This window comes from Aotus nancymaae, unplaced genomic scaffold (assembly GCF_030222135.1).
Source record: "Aotus nancymaae isolate 86718 unplaced genomic scaffold, 86718_ANA_hifiasm-v0.15.2.pri h1tg000011l, whole genome shotgun sequence".
In the NCBI taxonomy this organism is placed as follows: domain Eukaryota; kingdom Metazoa; phylum Chordata; class Mammalia; order Primates; family Aotidae; genus Aotus; species Aotus nancymaae.
In genome coordinates, this window is record NW_026988422.1 from 34,784,111 (window position 1) to 34,799,066 (window position 14,956).

At 43.6% G+C, this 14,956-nt stretch overlaps 1 protein-coding gene across 2 annotated transcripts in view; it reads right to left on the minus strand.

Annotated features, from left to right (window-relative positions):
• RYR3 (ryanodine receptor 3) overlaps positions 1-14,565 on the minus strand; it is a 563,010-nt gene extending 548,445 nt beyond the window's left edge. Inside the window, exon 1 of one of the 2 annotated variants that reach the window (XM_064374821.1) lies at positions 14,436-14,565. In XM_064374821.1, coding sequence (XP_064230891.1) covers positions 14,436-14,486 — 51 coding nt within the window. In that variant the 5' untranslated portion in view covers positions 14,487-14,565. The remainder of the gene's footprint in view (positions 1-14,435) is intronic. The other variant, XM_064374822.1, reaches the window with a different exon arrangement.
• Positions 14,566-14,956: the final 391 nt, after the last annotated feature.

Here is a 14,956-nt window from a genome sequence, read left to right on the forward strand (position 1 = left end):
GTAGAGTTTAGTTGGAAAACATGATATGTCAGATTTCAAATAAACTTACGTTTCTTCCCATTTTCTCCATTTCATTTTGTTAGGTTGTTCTGCATATGTTTATTTGGTGCATGCTATAGGTGAAATGCTGTGTTGGCCATTAGGGCTATATCAGAAAACACAGCAACAAAAATCCAGAGTCTTTGACTTAATCTTAGTCACACACGCAGACACAATCCCCTTTAAAAATTTTATGGAAAAAGAGTCATTCCCATCAGAAGTTCACATTGTCTAAGTCAGAATGTAACCTGCAATTTCTGAATGTGGATTTTCATAAGTAAGTAGGTAAGAAAACACCACTTGGGGAGATCTGAAGTAATACTTGCTGAATATCTAGTCTAATCAATGCGGTCATGCAGAAATGATGAATGAAAAATCATTCAAGTAATCACTGAGTCACTGTATACCCAAATATGAGCACTGACAAAGGAAAGGAAAGGAAGAGAGAGAGAGACAGAGAGAGAGAGAGAGGCAGAGGAAGGAAGGAAGGGCGGGAGGGAGGGACGGAAGAAAACTTCCCCTCCAGGGAGCTATTCAGTCTAGCCGAGGAAAGGAGATTTTCATAACATAAAGTAAAATTTGCACAATATGATCAAGTACCAGATTGTTTAGTTCAGAAAACAGTAATTAACAATCACTTTCCAGTTATAGTCCTTATTAAACATTTAAAAAATTTTTTAAACAATCTGATTGTGTTGATTTGAATTCTCTAATTTTTCTTCACTATTAGATGTAACCAAATGGTAGATTCAAAGGGCAAGAGCGAGGGTAGCAAGGTCTATAAATGTGTATTCAAACAAGAGTTGCACCGCGCTATCACCAGTGGCTTTAAGGCAGCCCCTGCATCCCATGGACTTGTGGCTTTCCATCTGAAGTGGAGGAGCCTACACACTTAAAGGTGTGAGGTATGAGGGATGCTGCCGATACTCATCTTTCAACAACCAGCATCCTCAGTGATGCCTTTAATGAGACAATAGCCCTTCAGTGCTCATCAGCTTCTGTTTTCTACATGTTCTCAAAGTATCTACTTCTTTTTACATCACCTTTAATCCTTTGGCCTGAGAAGGTGAATCATCTTCTATAGCTGTGTAACAGCTCTCATTGCATGAAGAAAAGTTTAGGTGTAATATGCATCTTGTCTTTCACTTCCATTCAAGGGGCAAGACCAATTCCCTGTCAGTGCAGTTTTTTTTTAAACTATACCCTAAGGCTTATCAAGTACAGTATTTACAGTTGCAATTATACAAATGATCTAGCATCAGATATATAACAATAAGTTGAAGAAACCAACATAAAAAGCATCCTTCATAATCTATGTCTATATAGTCTACCTTATCAAAACTATGCTATAATAAATGAACATAGGTATGTTCAAAATTTTTCGAGTTAATTGCACTTATATTAGATAGTTCTCCGTTACCTAAAGAATTAAGGCCAGATTGTCAGGTTTTTTTCTTTGTGACAACACACACTTCAGTCTCATCAACCATAAGTGCACAGAGAGGGGAACTTAACAGAGAGTTGAGTGAGATGAACACCTGGGCTGGAGGCACAGCAGGTGAGGATTTATTAATTCTTTCAATAACTATTTGCAGATTCCTCCTATATGCTAAGCACCATTCTTAGTACTAAGGATATAGCAAAGAAAAACCCAAAATTATGACCCCTGAATGCTTGCAAAGTAGGAAAGAGACAATCAGGATAAATCAGTATAATATATAGCATGCTAGATGGTGACAGGCACCAAGGATGAAGAAAGGTAGGTGGTAAAGAAAGAAACATTTAGTATTAGAATCACTCTTCTATTGATAGAAAACACTGAGTTTTATCTAAGATATTAGCATCTACATCAAAATAAGATTGGGATAAATATGGTGACATGAGTGAGGTTTGGTCTCTGTGCTCCTACTCCTTATCCTTAAGATGCCACTTTTTAGTGTACCCTTCCTTCTCCCATTTCCCCAGAAGATACAGGGTAACTTACTGTGAGCGGAATCTGCCAGCACTAGTGGTCATTCTTTATATCCCAAATGCCACATCACCATACCAAGGTTTTACTCATAGATAATGTCATAATCCAAGAGGATGTATACCCACATCCAAATTCACTCCTCCCACCCCCAGACAATATATTTGCCTTGAAGATAAAGCCTTAATCCAAAAGAGTATTGTGAATGTCAGGAATTCCATGTACCATGTCACATGCTGATAAAGAAGTCTGGGTAAGGGGTCATATCCTGCCCATTTTATACCTAATCTGTGGGCTAGAGAAAGGTTAACCCTAACTCTTTACTTTAAAACCTCAATAAACCTGCCTTTTAATCTGCATTTAATTTGGGCCATTCAGACTAGATCCGGGATCCTCTTCCAGCTTTGTGAGTTATTTGCCCTCTCATTTGTATTCCACAGGCCTCACAAGGATGTGAACAAGTGGCATGCACTTAGTACAGCCAGAGACGAGAGCAAAGCCCAGGAGACAGTCAAAGCTATCACCTACCAAACAGCTGGGCGTCAAGCACAGGCTGTGGTTAAGTTAAAAGCATAACTTGGACTACAACCTTCACATGTTTAAAAAATCAAGTACAAATGCATGCACACCCACAGGTTTTCATTTGGCTAAGGCTTCCAAGGTGCAGGTGGGAGAGCTACTTAGATATTTTTCTCAATTAATTGAGTTAGAAGTTATAGTAAATAAACAGCATAAGTACATCTTCTACCACCCTCCCACCCCGTCCCATATCATTGAAGAGGAGCTGCTTCAGGATCCCAGGTGGCTCATCAAAGTATGGTCTGAGCATGGGTGCTGGGGCTCTGGCAACACTCCTCAGCCACTGGGGAGTAGGCTCTGCCATTAAAATATGTGTTAAATATCATATCATATGTTATAGCACAGAAGAGAAAATATGCCTAGCATGAGCCAGGTATTATGCTTTTTACAGCTCTACAAACACAAATGTTAAGTTCACAATTCACACTCATGTCTACCTTACAGTAAGCTCCTAACCACTCTCTTGTCAGAGATTGTGCATGACAGTGATGCTGATACAGATGACAATGGTGACAATGGTGACCTGAAAATGATGTGGTTCCAGAGAAACCATCGACTTTAAGATTGATAATAAGAGAGAACTAGGATAGTCAATGGAGAAAAAGTTGTTCTGAATAGACAAAACTTACACAGATTGTAGTCATTTATGTGAATTGTGTACCATCAGGCCTAATGGTCAGCCAATATAATAAAATTTATGTACAAAAACAAATATGTCAGAGCAACTTTGATCTGAAATGTATTTAATTAGAATAGCAGGCTCTTTATACGTGTGATATAGTTTGACTATACGTCCCCGCCAAATCTCATGTTGCATTGTAATCCCCAGTGTTGGAGGTGGGCCCTTGTGGGAAGTGTTTGGGTCATGGGTGTGGATTGCTCGTGTTTTGGAGCTGTCCTCATCTAGACAGAGGGTGCTTGTGAAATCTAGTTGTTGAAAAGTGGGTGGCACCTCTTCCTGCCATGTACTCCCTCTCTTGCTCCTATTCTGGCCATATGACAGGCTTGCTCTTGCCTTACTTTCCACCATGACTAAAAGCTCCCCAAGGCCCCCCGAGAAGCCGAGCAGATGCCAGTGTCATGCTTGTACAGCCTGCAGAGCCATGCGCCAATTAAACCCTTTTCTTTATAAATTGCCCAGTCTCAGTTACGCCTTTCTTTATGGCAACCCAAGAATGGCCTAACGCAATATATAATCAGATGTCAATATTGTCCACGTTCTAACATGCATGCGTGACATCTTTGTAGCATTTTATACTTTATAAAGTGTACTTTTGGAGGGCAGTCTCAAGTGCTGGGCATAATTAGATGCTGAGTAGAAGGGAGCAGCAAATGGTAATAAAATAGAGCCTCGTTCTAGAGAATCGCAGGTCTGATCATTTCACCCTGACTCCTCTGTGAATTAGTTATAATTTTCACCTTTCTATAGATTAGGAAACTGAGGCTGGAATCAATGAAATAATTCATCCATAGACTTCTCTTTTCTATTTACAACTTAAAATGTTAAATGTATTGCTAGTGAAACACTCAGATATCAGCACCAGAAGAAATCTCCTTTCTTTAAGGAAACCAAAAGCCCACCTACTCTCTATTAGTTGAAGAAATCTTGCTTTAGTTTTTTCTTTTTTTTAATTAAATTTCCTATCCATTAAGTCCAATTAAGCTTTCAGTGATTGGGACCAGATTTCTGAGTGAAATAAAGAGCCAATTAGGGTGATCCAAACTAATCAAAAACAAGATGCCATCAGACTGTCCATGTGCCTTTCTACACACCTGTCACTTAAGGAGCAGAGCATTTTAACTTAACAGACATCTACTCTCGACCAGGGAAGGGAAATTTTAAATAGGGTTAAATAACCAATATGATCCATTTTAATTCCATGGAAAGCAGAGGGAAAAAAGATGGAATTAGGTTTGATAGAGAGGAGGGAGAAAGAATCAGAGGCTTGGACAACTGCCCCAGCAGGACCTCTCAGGGGAAAGGGCAGTGAAGTATGTGGCAATCAAGCTTTACTTTAGTTCCATGCTTTGCATCCTTAGATATGAAAAGGGATCAGAGAAGGCGAACAGCCAGATCTTTACAGCAGGATGACCTTGTGTTGTTAGAAATACAATAAATTCACAGCGAGGCTATTTTATACACTTAAGACATAAGTTGTAAAAAATGTCTCCCCAGACCAGATGATGAATTTTTGTGTAGTTGAGGGTTCTCCAAATCATGTTGCCCATCTATCGACATGAGCAATTTAAAATTGCCCGGGGAAAAAATCAATCAGCATTTGCATCAAGAGGCTTTGCAAAGTAGACACTCAAAGAACTGACCTGCCGATCTGTACTCCTGAGGCCATGACCATTGCAGGCTCATTTCCATTCACAAAGCCTGCTCATATTTAGAGTTAAGCAGAATGACAGGAATTAAGACGATGGACTAATCACATGGGATTTTCCCTTTGTACTTTCCAACAATAAAATGACTGTGCAATGACATTTGGAATAGCTAGTGTGACTAATGTCAATGTTTACAGTGTTTTTGTTGAGACAATATTAATAAATAATATTTATTGAGGATTTACTATACGTTGAGCACTGTTCCAAGTACCTCACATGGATTAACTCATTTAATCCTCGCAACAACCCCCTGAGACAGGCACTATTATTACCCTCATTTAACACGAGGAAACAAGCACAGAAGTAAGGAAACTTCCTCAAGGTCATACCTTTCAACAGGAAAATTTTTGTAGCATAGAAGCGTGGAAAAGTTAAATTAATTGTTATAAAGTCACCTAAAGTGACTGATATCCTTGCTACCTCAAAATAAGTCTGGGCTCCCTCTTGACCCTGAGCTGTCAAAAACAACAAACATTACGATGTCTTTTTCATTTATGTAACTTCCAGCAACTTGTTTAAGGCTAAGTGGAGAGTAGTTGATCAACCATGTTGAATGGACAATCTGCTTTCTTTAAATTTCATAATGTCTATTTCCATATGACAATTTTAAAGTGTGTTTTAAAGACTAGCAAAATCTGAATTCATTTTGATGATAAAATCTATCTTTTATTAAGCCCATTAATCTGTCTGCCTGCCAATCTTTCTTTTATACCTTGTGATAAATGATACACTGTCTTTTATGTTGACATTTTTACCCAAGGACCATGATGTGTATTGTGAGCCTGATCCTATCATGAAAATATTCATGCATTCTAGGGAGTGCATTCATTCAAACAGATTCTGAGTGCTCATTCACAGCTGCACACTGGCAGGCAGCTCAGAATCCTGCTGCAGATGTGTTTTGCTTGACTGGCTGTGTTGAGAATTTTTTTATTTGAATGTGCAGATCAGGCCCACCTCTATTTGCAAATAAAGCCCAATTCACACATTTAGCCACCTACTTGATCCCAAAAGTGTTTAGATTTGTGAACCTTCCAATCTATAGGTACCTGAGGACTTAGAGTAAACCAAATTTAAGACCCCTGTGTTCCTGGAGCTTATAATGTATGGCTCATGCTTTAGGCTGACAGGAGCATTTTCAGGGAATAGGGCAACTATTATTCCAAGCTACTGTCTCCATATTTACATATCTAGTTCTCCTGGAGGAAATCTGGAGTTCCTTTAAGGCATCTCTGAGGTGTAATCATTAATTATTAGCATGCCTTTACAAATGGATGAACTAAGACCTGGGAAGGGCAGACAATCCCACAGGTATCTGGCGATAGAAATGCTGGCAAATATAGCAAACGCTTTACCTCTGACTTTACCCCTCTTTTGACTGGTAGGTTCTTTGCTATGTTTCCTAAAATGCCTCTTTCAAAGAGATGAGATTTGTTTAAGACCTCACTATAGTTTATTCTTAAACTGTTCTCTTCTAGCCAGCCTGGACAGTAAAGAGGATTACTTGGAAGAGAACCACTGCCCTAATGTCAAACAATGGCCATGTGTCCTGGGTGACTGAGAAGGGACTTAGGAGGGGCTCGTGCTACTCCAGGATCAGCTGCCCTATTTTGATCTGATCTCTTGGATTCAGCTTCTGGTTCAATATGGTGTGGTCGCCAACTGAATCTCTCCTTCTGCCCTAGCAGTATTTATAGTCTGGATCTGGTCCATGGTATAGATACCACGATTCAAATCAATACTTCTCACACTGTGGACATTTACGGGCCAAAATTGATGGAGAACTTTCCATTCCTTCCTGTAATCCTGCTGACTAGCGCTCTCTGCCTAGCCTCATTAGAGAACTCAACTGTGAAATTTTCAGAGTTGATGCCAGTACTGGGGAGTTGCAATGCCTATACCTTCCAGCGACAATGTTTCCTATTTGCTGTTAGGGGATGAGCAGCTCCCCTTAGCACTTTCCCTTTTTTTGCTGTAGGAATTGTTTTGAATTGGTTTCAGGGACTCTGGAGCATTTGCTCGGGATTAGTATGAGTGACACGTCAATGAATACAATAACTGATCATGAGGTTTTGTCTCTCAAACACTCCTACTTTTAGGAAGGAGGCACCTTAGTTCTCATTTTGTTGTAGAGTCACTTTATCTTACTGTTGTCCCTGATTATGGATTATCTAAAACTAAGTATGTATTAGCACCAGTCCTGACTGTGAATAATGCTCTTCTGAATGCGTGAAGGTTGGCCACTTTCTCCCAGGTAACTCAAGGCTTCTTCTCCTCTGCTCAAAGGTTTAAATAAAGATGTAGTCTGAACCACCATCTCCAGAACCCAGATTCCTGTGCCTAGATGTATATTTTCCTACTCAGGGCTCCCCAAGAACCAACGCAGTGCACTGCTCAGGCTTGCCCCTCTCAGCAGCGCTCCCATGTGCTCTCACCTTTCGCCAATCCAATTCCTAGTCCTTGAGGAACTGGCTCTGCTCAGGTGTTAATGATGCTAATCATTAATGGTACCAGCTGAGCTAACAATTTTGCATTTCAGCATTTTAATAAGGGGAATTTCTTGAAACAGTGCTTTATCCCAAAGAAAAACCAAGGAGAAAGATATCCTTCTGGGTATCTACATGGGTCACAGTAACACTGATGCCAACCCAGACTTTCATCTCTACACTTTTCTTACAGATGTGCTGCCTTGGTCATCACACTGGCTGGTTCCTATAGCATAAAATCACTTAAAACGGAACTCAGTAGAAAAACTGTTGATGGCCTGTACAATTCTGCACAGGCAGCAGCAGCTCTGTCTCCCAAGCTCTCTCTGCCTCCTTTGCACTCTGAAGTAAGCAACAGCAAGCTGCTGTCACCCCAGAGGGAAGAGCTCATGTTGAGTGTAATTTCTGAATCTCTTTGTAATCTGATTTTAGGATAGAGTGCTTGCTTTCCTTCTTCTTGGGCATTGAATTCAATAAGAATAATATTCCTCAAGTAGACAAGCCTGTGCAGGAGCCGAGAGACGTGAAATCAATGAGGAGTTCGCTGTTCAGGGAGGCGGAGGGTGAAAAAAGAAGGTCCTGGTGTCTCAGTGCCTCCTCCTTGTAAAGCTATGTCCCACCACAAAGGACAATAGCCCAGTGTATGACTGTAGAGTCAGCAATGTACTCTAAGCCAGAGGAGGGGAGAAGTGCATGTGAGGAGAGGAGGTACAGCTCTTTTATTTTGGAATACTGCATCATCAGTCTCAGAGATGATCTGAACTTTGTTTTCTAATTCTAACTACCGGGAATCAGAAATGACATAAAGAGAAAAAAAAAAATCTTGGCATCTCAAGAGGCTCATCCCTGTAGCAGGATCAGGGCTGAGGTGCCAGCACTTTTTCTTCCCTCTCTCTGAATTGAAGAGGTGCTATGATGGCAAAATTCACTGAACCAAAGGAAACTGCAGTGGCTGGTAATGTCTTTGTCCCTAAAATACCCCCACTGGCTTCCAAACAAGAAGATGGCTGAGAGGACACCATCTTGTTGTTTGAAGCCTGGTGGCCTAGAGGACCCAGCGTGGCTCCCCAGGGAGAACTGTGGCCCTACAACCTCACCACTGGCTGTACTCCTCACCCCAGAAGCATCTGCTTCATCCAGGTGCAGCCAAAAGGAACTGTTCAAAGGCCCTGACACCCTGAGCAGACATGACTAAAGCAGCAGAATCCCTGGGAGGAAAAGCTGCTCTGGTTTTACAGGGAAGCAGGTCCCCAGTGCTTTAAGCAAAAGAAAAAATGGGCTCATAAAAGAAACAGGAGGGGGAATAGGAAAGATAGCTATGAAAGGAAGAGCTACGGGATTCAATAAGAAAAGGCAGTCCTACGGGAAACGGAAGCTTTGGTAATTTTCTGAGACGACAAAAAATAACTCTGAATGTTCTGTTTGGTGGATGGGATCCTGGGAGGAGCCTACCTAGCGTTTTGAAGGCTATCACACACACTGATTTGACTTATCAAGGCTTTTAATCAAGTAGCTTAAAAATAGTTGCAGTTGGCTTTAATGAAGTAATTGCCCAGAGATTCTAGGGTAAGCTCAACACTGGAGGCTGTCCAACCGCTCTGGGATGGAGGGAAGGACCAGCAACAAAGACCACATTAGAGATGGGGGCAACTGGGGTGTTTTTCTGACAAGATCTGATGATAAGCAGGGTCGACTTCCTAGTGCAGGAGAGACACAATGATAATACCCTATGAAACACAACTTATTCACTCATTTGGGGTAATATGTCTCTCATTTGGAAGGACTATAGCCTCTCACAACACTTCTGTTAATGCAGATTCTATCTCCATACAGTGGGAAAAATGAAACCTCAATTTTCTTATGTGACTCATTGAAGGTCATAGTGATTTAGACCTAAAAATAAGAATTCTTGCCTCTAAGCTCAATTTTTTTTTTTAATTACAGCATCCCACTCCTACTGGATAAATCTTGTATTAAGGGTAACTTAAAAAACAGTTCTAATTTAGAAAGGTTTATACTGTTATGAACTTGTGGGAAATTAGCTAAAGTATTGGGTTCTTAAGACCTAGGACCACCTAGGCCTGTACTTGAGATTGGTAAAGATCATTCAGAAGAATGCCAAGTCAATTCGATGATGGAGTTGATGGCTTCTAAATTAAAAATTCTTTAAGTAGTAAGGGAAAGAAAAAGTCAAATTGTAAAATAAAGATTCTTTTCCATGAAGGTGAAAAAATAACACAAAGTAAAGAGGCAAATAAGCATAGATAGCTATGCCTTATTTAAATACAAATCCCTCAAAAATAATTATCAGAGTATTTTTCTCTCCAGATAAATTCCTCCCACTCTTTTCTTTTTCAACGTGTTTTTTTTTTCCCCTCAGATCAACCCTAAGGAGCTGGAGAAACCAATATTAAAAATTGTTAAATAATATATTTCACTTGTGCCTTCATCCTTGCTTAATAATCAAAGTAGCATGAGAAAAAATATGCACAGATGTCAGACACACATCCTTCAACTGCAGAGCTATCCCTTGACCTCAGTCCTTATACAGTGGGTCACATTGCATTCCACATATTTCCAAGTTTGCAGTCATTACCACTTCCTTCCCCAGGAGCTCAGCAGCTTAAAATCCTTAGGACAACCCTGGACATGGCAATCTTGCCTTAGCAGAGAAGGTATGTGCCACCACCCCCTAGTCCTGATGCGGCCTTTCTGATTCAAGTTAATTGCTTTGGGGAAAAAAAGGACTCAGCTTCCTTCTCATATCCCCAGAAACATTTCCTTAGAAAGGAGGGGATATTGTGTGTCCAGCATGGCTGATATGGGTCTTTAATCAGATAAAGTGACCTTGGGAGGCTCAGAGTGTGGGAATATTCTGAGTTTTGTCATTTTAACCCTCAAACCTAACTCAGCAGGAGAGCTTACAGTTCAGCTCTGCAACAACTCACACTGTATGTCTGGGTATCTGGTGTCTGCATTTTAGCACTACTTCCATTGCTACTCACTAGCACTCAGAACCTGGAGGAAGGTGTCCACCTCCTTTCCCTTATCTCCTTAAGGAAAATTTGCCAAAACACAGGCTTCATGCAGCTGTTATGTAAATGGACTCTGCTTCAGGGAGATGAAAGCAGGCATCCATAAACCACCAGGTATAAGTTCACTGTCATTCCAACCCAAGACAACGTGCTCTGAGGAGGGACGAGAGACGTGAGCTCATGTGAGTGCTTCAGCTCAAATTCAGGAATTTTTCCTAGGCTCCCTGTAGGGTGGAACCCAAGACAAGGGAGCAATCCTTGATTTTTAGCCCAAGTGCCTTTTCTCATCCCTCAAGAGCCGCAAATTTAGATGAAGGAGGACAACTTTTTACAGGGAGGGCTAAATTAGGCTGTCTATGACCAACCTTTAGTTGAAACTAATGCAAACAAATGTCTATCTCATTCTGAGTTCTGTTTCAATTAATATTGTGGTGGAAAGGCAGCTGGCAAGGAGAAGACTGTGGTATTTTAAAAACAATAAGCTGAGGATTAGAGTTTTGTTTTGTTTTGTTTTTTTAAATGGATACTGTAGTCTAAGGAGAAAAGTGGGAGAGAAAGTTTTCTCCCGGCACTCTTAAAGTGGAATGTGGTGCCAGGCACTCCACCGACTGTCTGAAGATGGGGTAATTGTCACTCTTCTCACCATAACTTCTTGCTTTCAGATCAGCGGCTGGCAGGTTTATCTGCTTCTGAGCAGCTTCAGAGCCACGTCAATGACACTGGCTACGTCAGCAAGAGCAATCGGAAGAGAAGAGAATGCCACTGCCAGCAGCAGTGGGAGGGAAAATTTTAGGCTTAAAGATTCTATCTGTCTGTCTGCCTGATTCTAACTGGCATACATGACTTTCAGTGATTTCAGAAGACCAGAAGAGGGTATCTAGTTTTAGACTGCCTCCTTAAGGCTTGGGGTACAGTAGCATTTAGTTAACATGTGTTTAAGCTTCCAAAGCCCTTGTTTAGGTCTTGTTCCCTACTTAAGAGAGGTTGGGCTTCCAAATGTATCAGAGAAGATAACCAAAATAAAACACTTCCACAAATAAGTGTCTAAAGCCACACCACATACACCTAGAGTGATTACTGCAGTAATTCTGGCTCATCTCACACTATCGATAGTTCTAGCTGCCTCCATTTTTGGCTGCCTCCATTTATCATAACAAACATGACACCACAACCACCAACAATTTGATTAGGACCCGTGGCATAATGCTATTGTATGGTCTTTTTTTTGTAAGTAGGTTAACAGCTTCTGCTCTCTAGGACGGCAATCCTTTAAAGTTCATGGTTATAAAGATATGATTCTATTCCATGGTCAAGTATCAGCCACCTTCCCATCCAGGGCCATGTTGATGTGAGGAAGCGTTATGTATGACTAACACATTGCCAAAGTGCTTTTCACAGTGCTGAGGAGGAGAAAGAAAGCCTAAGGCAAAGGTAACTGAGTGAGTTCAAAGTGAAATAGCTTCCCTAACCCAGACATATTCAGAGGAGAGAAAAGTCCCACAGCTAGCACAAGCCTGGTGTTTCCAATTACCCTAAAGTCAAAATTTGGGGCAGAGATCAAAAGCTTATGGTTATTGGGTTCTGATAAATCATTTTGTCTAATTTTTCACAGATGAAGAAGGAGGATGCCAAGCTCAGAAAGCTGCAGTTCTCTTACATTCTTAAGACTACATATAACATCTGGCGTAATGCTCAATGCCAGGCTCCAGCAGGAATGTAATTTAACATTGTACGATGAAAATTACCAATAAATTGTCAACAACTTGGCCAAGTAACTTGATTTCCTGTGCTTCAGTGTCATCACCTATTTCCTTCTCAGTAAGCTAAAACTGAAGACGTTAAGGTGCCTCATAGGGTGAAGAAATGAGGAACACACCTTAAAAAATACGTAAGGTGATAATTGGAAGGAAAAGAATCAATAATGCCACATTTGGAGTCACTGCCCCCATGGCTACCTGTAGCACTTGCTCTAAGCCATAACTGATATGCAGTTCTCTGCAACGGGGGTTCTTAACCTAGGTCATTAAACCCCACAGGCTGTCATGGGTGTGCTTTAAAAGAGGTCCACCTGCTCTGATCTCTAGGGCAGGAAGCCCAGGACCAAAGCTTAAAAACCACTGCTATAATAAACCTTGGCTACAGGTATACCAAAAAACAAACAAAAACAAAAAAAAACTTACACTGTCAGATGGAGAGGAGAAGTCAGGAAAGATGGCTCAGAAGCCAAGAGAAATGCATGAGATAAGGATCTAAAGAAAACCATCACCTTCCTAAGCCCCAACTCCTTGGGCCATCTATTCTACACTGACCCTATCTGTCTGAAGAGAATTTCTTCAAGCAACAATGCCTAGAAGATCATTAATAATAAGCAGAAGAAATGACTAATCACAAAGGACACAGGCAGAAAGTACCTGAGCTGCCACCCATCCACTACTAAAGACACCTGTCAGAGGGACAACCAAAGGATTTCATGGGGCTTTGAGGGGAGCAGGTAGCTTTAAAACAATACGGTTGTCATGAATTGCAACTGCGGGGCCATCTTGTGTGCAGTGTGAGGGATGAAAATGGAGTATGGATCTGCTGGTCAGACCCAGGATGAAGAGAGGAATACTCTAGCCACTCAGTAGTACCAGCAGGGTGATGGGTACTTGCTTACCCCCCAAATAAGACCCAACTCTCAGCTTTGACAAAGGAACCATGTTTGGAAGAGAAACTGTAGAGAATTGGAATGAAGCACTTCTACAGGAGGAGAGTGGTTCAAAAGATGGACAAGAGGATCTTCAAAGACCAGGTCATGGGGAGGGGGCACCCTTAAAGAGGAGTGAGAGAGGGAAAGAAAGCATTTCATCCTAATTCCTGAGAGCCAGGCAGTGCATATAAAATTACCTAAGACTTATAGAGCAAGTTACATTTTATAAAACATTATGACATTCATGATATCGTTTAATCCTTATCACCCTGAAATGCTGGTTATATTTTATTTTACACATGAGGAAACTGAGGCTGAGTAGGGCGAATTATGCGACTTGCTCAAGGTCACTTGGCTGAAATCAGCGCTAGGACTCATCTCCAATGCCCCCACCCCTCCGAGTGGCCGTCCACCTTGAAACGCTTTGCATTAACTCCTATAGGGCAAGGCTGGTGTGGCTGCAACAGACTTCGCCCCCCCACCCCCAAATCTGGGACGGAGCAGCGCCCTCAGGTGCCAAGGAGGGGACCTGAGTGACGCGGAGCCGCTGACTGGGGTTTCCCTGTCCTGCGGGGCTCGCGGGAGCCGTGAGCAGAAGCCACAGCTCTGGAACACAGGGCAGGCAGGCAGTCAAGTCAGCCTCCAGCAGCAGTTGCCGGCGTGGGGCTTAACACGAGACCGGCAGCGCTGGGTGAATTCCCCTCCAAGCGATCCCAGGGCTGGGACCAAGCGCCTGCGCCCACTTCTCCGACCCGGCTCCCCACGCTCCCCGCTGCCCCGCTGGCTCCTTCCCGGCGGTTCTCCGGTGCGTGGGGGCGCCTTGGAAGAGGTATGGGGCTGGCGCTGAGTGTGGAGGTTTCAGAGGGCCGACCCCAGGGCAAGGGCTTACAACGCCGATCTTTTGGGTCAGGACAACAGTGAACAAACCCCGGCTGAAGTTTGGGCATCAAAGGTTTCAGACCAAGTAGCAAGTTGCCTGGAGAGCTAGCGGTCCTAAGTGGAGGGTCTGGGGCAGAGGTGGCGGTAGGGGAAGAAGGCGGAGGCAGGAGACGGTGCCCCTTTCCACGCAGCCCCTCGCGGCCCCGCGAGTAGGTGGCCGGTCCGCCTCTGCAGCCCGCGGGTGCGGAGAAAGCGCCCTGCACCGGGCACCGGGCACCCCGCACCGCGGCGCAGCGCAGCCAGCCCCTCCTCGCCACGCTCCGCGCTCCTCCCCACCTGCCCACGGGCTCGCCCCCGCCGCGGAGACTCACAGTCCTCAGAAACTGGATCTCGTCCTCGCCTCCTTCTCCCCCTTCGGCCATGGCTCCCGAGGCGTCGGCAGTGCCCCAGCCTCCGGCGCCTCTGCTTCCCCCGGTAGCCGCTCGGCGTGCGCTGACTGCTGCTGCGCTCTTTCTCCTCCTCCTCCTCCTCTTCGTCCTCCTCCTCCTCCGGCTCCTGGCTCAGCCTCAGCAGCGCCTAGCTAATCCCCGACCATATAGGGAGCTGGGCTAACACTCCACTGCACTGCAGAGCGCCAACGCCAGCCGAGCCGCCCGCCCACCCCTCTCGCCTCTCACCCCAGCCAAGTGCGCTGCGGCCGCCCGCTCCGTGGAGAGCGCAACGCCGGGCGCGTCGAGCCGGCGGGGGCGGCGCGGGGGCCCTGGGCTGGCGCGGTGGAGCCTCCCCCGCGCCGCTGGGCACCGCACCGCACACTCAGCGGAGGCGCGCACCCCGCGGCGACCGGAGGATGTCCCCCAAACTGCTCCAATTCACAAACAAAGGCCAGTTGCTT